The sequence below is a fragment of the Numenius arquata genome, chromosome 13 (assembly GCF_964106895.1).
Source record: "Numenius arquata chromosome 13, bNumArq3.hap1.1, whole genome shotgun sequence".
In the NCBI taxonomy this organism is placed as follows: Eukaryota; Metazoa; Chordata; class Aves; order Charadriiformes; family Scolopacidae; genus Numenius; species Numenius arquata.
The window spans coordinates 9,355,907-9,361,116 of NC_133588.1; the positions used below are offsets into that span (position 1 = coordinate 9,355,907).

The window sequence follows — 5,210 nt, forward strand, 5'->3', positions numbered from 1 at the left end:
CACAAACAGAATATACTTGGAACACACTTACAAAGTTCTGGTCTTCCGAAGTAAAAAAGTGTATAAAGAATAAAAGCAGGTATCTATTTTTGAACTGCATGTCTTTAAAGTGTCCTTAGGCATCTCCTCAGGACTGGTGCAGTTTGTAGGACAATACTGGAGACACTGGCAGAACTGGCGATACTGGAATTGTAGTCAACACCTGATTCTGGAACACAAACATTTTAATCCTACCAAACACCCAAAGAAAAATTAGGAGAATGCTGACATACTGGATCCAGGCAAATTTAATCATTTCCCAAAATCCTGGCTGATATTTAAAGAAAGTCAAGGAGTTTTAACAAAGAAGCTTCTGATATTACCACTGCAATAACTAAATAAAGGAACTCGGATGTGGAAAGGCACAAAACTCGTTGGACATCAGTTTGTGTGGCAAATGCAAAGCCTTTGAGCCATGGAAACCCCTAAAAGCCTTTTTACCATAAAATGTAACAAAAGCTGCACGGAGTATCTGTCCTAGAAGGCATTTAAACCAATTCTTTGGAAAGTGCCTATTTCATCCCTGACTTGCCAGAAAGTAGTTGTTGGTGATAAACAAACCTTATAAGAAATGTGCTCCGTACAGATTGTTGCTCCATACCGGCTTGTTCTCATCTGAGAAAATGAGTAAAGAACATAATGAAGGAAGAATTATTTTGTGGGGAAAAAAAAATCCAGGTCTGTCTGAAAAGACAATCTGTAATGGATTTGCCACATCCACTGAGGGGTGATTATTTGGTGAGCTTACCTTGCATACAGATGTCTAATGATTTGCTTTAGGTCACAGAACACAGTACCATGCTATGCTAGTGGCATCCATGGCAGATTGGGACAGCAGGTGCTGCAGGAGCAAAGCGAGACTAACGTACTTATGATATTCACTGTGAATGGCTAAGAAACTGCCTTAAAGGCCAGTTAAGTCAGGCTGAAAAGCAACACAGGTTCCCAGTGGAAAAAAAGGCAAAAAGTGGTTACGCAAGCAGAACCATCTGGAGGAACTGGCAAATAGAACTATAGCATTTGCTTAGCTACCAATGGAAAAGTTTAGCAGCAAGTCTAGAAGAAGAGTTCTCATTTGGCCTATATGTGACGGCCCAATTAATGCAACCCAGTTATGTCACGTTATGCAGTTTTCAAAGGATATAAGATAACTTCCACTGGGTAACGAATAGTGGCATTAATGATAAATGGTGTATCTGCTGCTCTTCCAGTCATCCAAACAGGGTTGGGATCTGAAAAGACGGTTGTCACTAAAGTGGGGAAAGGAAACATCCAGGTTAAGAGGCTTTTCAGTCTTAGGACAGAACTCAAATCCTCACAGAACAGCTGCCAATAGCTAACTACTGCTGTCCAGCTACACATGTCCAGCTACACGTTCAGGCTTACCATTTCTTTCCCAGTACGCTGCAATAATGTTCATTAGATCATAGTCACTCGCAAAAGGACTTGTGCCATTGACCACAGATACCTACAGCAAGGAGACACCTGCATTATTCCTCCACTCTTCAAAAAGAAAGTAATTCTACCAAGTTTGTTACACAAAGTAACCATGCCCGTGAAGGAACGCACATAAACGTCAGACTGAACATCTTGGCAGAATAACCTCTTCCACCTCTCAGCTTAACGAGAAAACATCACTTCCAAAGTTCTAGGGTCCACTCTGTGCAGGAGTACAAATAATTAGGGTATCATCTATGGTACTAGGAGGATTAAAGGGGGGGGAAATTGACAGAGAAGGAAAAAAGCTTCCTCACATTGTATCTGGTATCCAGTCCACAATGGTTAAGTAGTTGCCTCTGGTTCAATTTCAGGTCTCCATTCATGTAGAGCTGAGACCCTGGCACAGGAGAAAAAAACTGAAGAAATGCCATACTCTGCATCACAAGCGTTGACATTCTCTGGAACGGAAAACACGAGAAATTAGAATTTAGGGGGCGCGAGAAACACAATGCATTTTTCTACCTCTTTGTATCTAAAGATTTTCTGCATGGATTTGATTTTTTTCTGACTCTCAAGCTTCAGATCATTACGTTATTCTAAACAAGGGAACATCAAATAAGAAATACTAATTATTTTTTTTTTTTAACAACCTTAGTTGTTAGTTAGCTAACTCTATAAACCAAAGTTCCACAAGAAAGTTAGTGAAGGCCAATGGTGTGTGGCTAATGACAGAGAGATTTGACTTGCTGTAACATGCGAAAAGCAGCAAGATGCCCAAACACATTCATTGGAGACACACTTTAAAATACTCAGGAGTCAAAGCCAGCTAAGGACTCCTGCTCTGCAATAAGAACCAAACAAGGAAGTTCCTTAGACCTTACCAACCACTCCATCTGAAGGAAAATTTTCACTTTTACTGTAGAACAAATGTGTTGTGAATATCGAAACTCTCTGCGATACTACTCACTAACCTAATATTTCAGCCCAAATTTAGGACTGGCAGGCCTTTATTTTGGACCTCATCGGTTTAAGAATGTTTTCTACACCACACAGCTATGCTTGCTAAGCTTCTCCATCAGCAATCAGCAAAAGCCTCTTGGATAAACTAAGCCTGATCTCCCTGGTGAAACAACTTCTTGTCCCTGTGGCTGCATCCAACACAGCTCTATACTATTGCGCCTTTCAGATGCATCCGTGGGTTCTCTGTTCACTAGTGTTTTACTCACTGCTTTAAGTACTAATTACCCTACCACTTAAGATGCAATGGCAACAGAACTTTATTTTCCTGCCTCCCTCTAACACCTTCTTCCCCCTCCCAGTTACAAGATACAGAAGATCCTGGCAGATGACTACCATTGCTTCAAGAGCTGTTAAGTAAGCACTATCTATAGAGTGTTAGGCTGCTGCAACAGCCTGCCCCTCCAGCTCAGGAAACTAACTGGTTATGTCAAGACACAGCAGGACATAAGAACGCACATCCTTCTGCCTACTGCAAGATTCTCAGTTATTTTCTGATGTCACCAACACTGATATCCACTGTTGCGCATCTGTCCTCTATGCACTACAGCCCAAGACAATACACAGCTTCAAAAAACAAAACAAAAAAAACCCTAACAAAACATACCAAAATACACAACTAGAGCTAGACTAGGAATGGCCCAGCAGAGGAAGAGAAAATTAAATATTTGTTAGTAAAATAAATATTTTAGCTAGGAACTTCAAATGTGGAAAGGTTCTTTCATCCTTTGCATAACCATTACTGGAATATTACACTGGGTGTGTATGTCACAGCAAATAAAATTAAAAATGCTCACATAAAGATGGTAGGAAAAGAGTAGAATCAGCTGAACACCAACTACGTGTTCTGTAGGTTGTAGTGGAAGTTCCAATTTAAAATGCAACTGATCCATTTTGCCATCTTGATTTTTGTCTTCTTCTCTAGCCTAAAAGAAACAATAAGATTTTTTTTAGATGGAAACTTCCTTTAGAAAGAAAAACAACTGCAGCATGCACATACTAAAGCAAATAAACTGTGTGTATAAGAAGGCAATAAAAAGCTGCTTGACTTTATAGATACCAGGCAAGACAAGCAAGAAGCCTTCAATTTTTTGTTATACAATGTTCTCATATGCCCAACCCCAGGGAGGGAAAGCTCATCAGACTCTTCAAGGTCTCTTCTGCCCTATGCCATTCCAACCACCTTCCCTGCATGCTGAAAGTCATGCCTTAGTGCTGGATCTTCTGTCACATCCTGTGCAAACGTGCCACTGACGATCAGGCTTTTGCCTCTTGCCATTGCAACCTGCCTCTTAACAGCCTCTGTATGCCGACTCCTGGTTGTGAGCCAAGGTTTGCTACACTTCCGTGCCACAAGTGCCCAGCACTTCAGCTATTTGCAAAAGTAACAGGACTCATAGCAGAGGTAATGCAGAAAAATAACTGCCACTGTTGAATCCCAGAAGTAACAACGGCTGCAGGGCAGAGGCTATGTGCTTTCAGAAGCACATACCTGCTTTCAAACCCAGGGGCTACGTACTAACCCCTGCAAACTTAAGATCATAATAAGCCACATGGCGGGGGGGAAGCACAACTAATTTGAGGGAAGTAACTGAGGTGTTCAAGCAAACCATCAGTGGTGCTCAGGGACACGGTTTAGTGGTGGACACGGTAGTGTTAGGTTAACACTCGTTAACACAGGTTGGACTCGATGATCTTAAGGGTCTTTTCCAACCTACATTATTTTATAACACTGAGAGGGAGTAAAACTGGACTGGTTAAAAATCCCATGTCCCAGGCGAATTTTGGTGTGAGGCACAACGTTATGTGTGAACCTGCTGCTACCGGACGGCAGCAGCGTGTGACAGGCCGCCTGCTCGCAGGCACCGCCAACACTCGTCCCCTGGGTCCCACTCTCCAGCCCTTCTGCCCCCCGCCGCCGCCGGGCCCGCCGCGGGCAGGCCTACCGACAGGAGCGGGACTCGCAGCCGGTCCTCCTGCAGCCTGTTGAACGCTGGGAACGTGCTCCACGCCAAGAAACTACCCGGGCCGGGGCCGATAGTGGCAACGAAGAGCACCTCGTACCGGAACCGTACAGTGGGCTGCTCCCGGTACGAGCTCTGCTTCAGCCAGAAACCTGCGGGTAGAGACAGCGCCAGGCCTCAGCACCGCGCCGCGCCGGGCCGGGCCGGGCGGGGTAGGGTGGAGCGGCCCTCACCGTGGCTCCGGTAGGCCACCAGCAGCGGCGGCACGTAGGTGAGCACCGTGATGAGCGCCAGGGCCAGGGCAGCGGCGGAGCAGAGCCCGGCCCGATAGCGGGTGTGGAGCGCGGGGTGGGAGAACAACTCCACCATCGCCATGACCCACGCCCTCACCCCGGCAACGGCGGGGCGCCGGACTGACGGGACGCCCAGCCTATCAGACGAGGGGAGCGCGGGCGCGCCAGCCAATGAGCGTGCACCGCCGCATTCCGGGACCGGCGGCTGCGGTGAGGCGGGAGAGCGGCCGGGAAGGGCAGCGGGACGGAGCCGGGGGCTCCCGTGACGGCGAAGGAGCCCGCGATGCGACTTGGAGCGCCCCGGGAAGGCCTCGGGCACGCGGGCGGGTGACGGCGCGCGGCCGGCTGCTCCCACCCCGCCCCTCGCTGCCCCGGCCGGAAGCGTTGCGTTTCGGGTGGTTGCTAGGGTAACGGGCGAGCCGGAAGTCCCGCCTGCCGAGCCGTGGCTGTTGTTGTT

The 5,210-nt window shown here is 46.8% G+C and overlaps 1 protein-coding gene across 2 annotated transcripts; it reads right to left on the reverse strand.

The window, feature by feature from the left end:
• Positions 1 to 4,842, reverse strand: TMEM231 (transmembrane protein 231). Of its 2 annotated transcripts, none has more exons than XM_074158143.1 (7): positions 4,694 to 4,842; positions 4,443 to 4,612; positions 3,294 to 3,422; positions 1,794 to 1,937; positions 1,426 to 1,507; positions 1,188 to 1,289; positions 1 to 321 (listed from the first exon to the last, which is right to left on the reverse strand). In XM_074158143.1, exons 1-7 carry the CDS (start codon positions 4,833 to 4,835, stop codon positions 128 to 130), a joined length of 963 nt encoding a protein of 320 aa, XP_074014244.1. In that variant the 5' UTR covers positions 4,836 to 4,842; the 3' UTR covers positions 1 to 127. The 2 variants fall into 2 exon arrangements, with proteins under 2 accessions (XP_074014244.1, XP_074014243.1); XM_074158142.1 differs by having other exon boundaries at positions 1 to 317; positions 1,184 to 1,289.
• Positions 4,843 to 5,210: the final 368 nt, after the last annotated feature.

What these genes read in the sequence shown, in the direction of transcription:
- TMEM231 (XM_074158143.1), bottom strand. Translation starts at nt 4,835, where the DNA reads ATGGCGATGGTGGAGTTGTTCTCCCACCCCGCGCTCCACACCCGCTAT. An exon ending in GGTGGCCTACCGGAGCCACG is followed by an intron (nt 4,613 to 4,693) that starts GTGAGGGCCGCT and finishes CTCTACCCGCAG; the next exon opens with GTTTCTGGCTGAAGCAGAGC. An exon ending in TCGTTACCCAGTGGAAGTTA is followed by an intron (nt 322 to 1,187) that starts TCTTATATCCTT and finishes CCTTGACTTTCT; the next exon opens with TTAAATATCAGCCAGGATTT.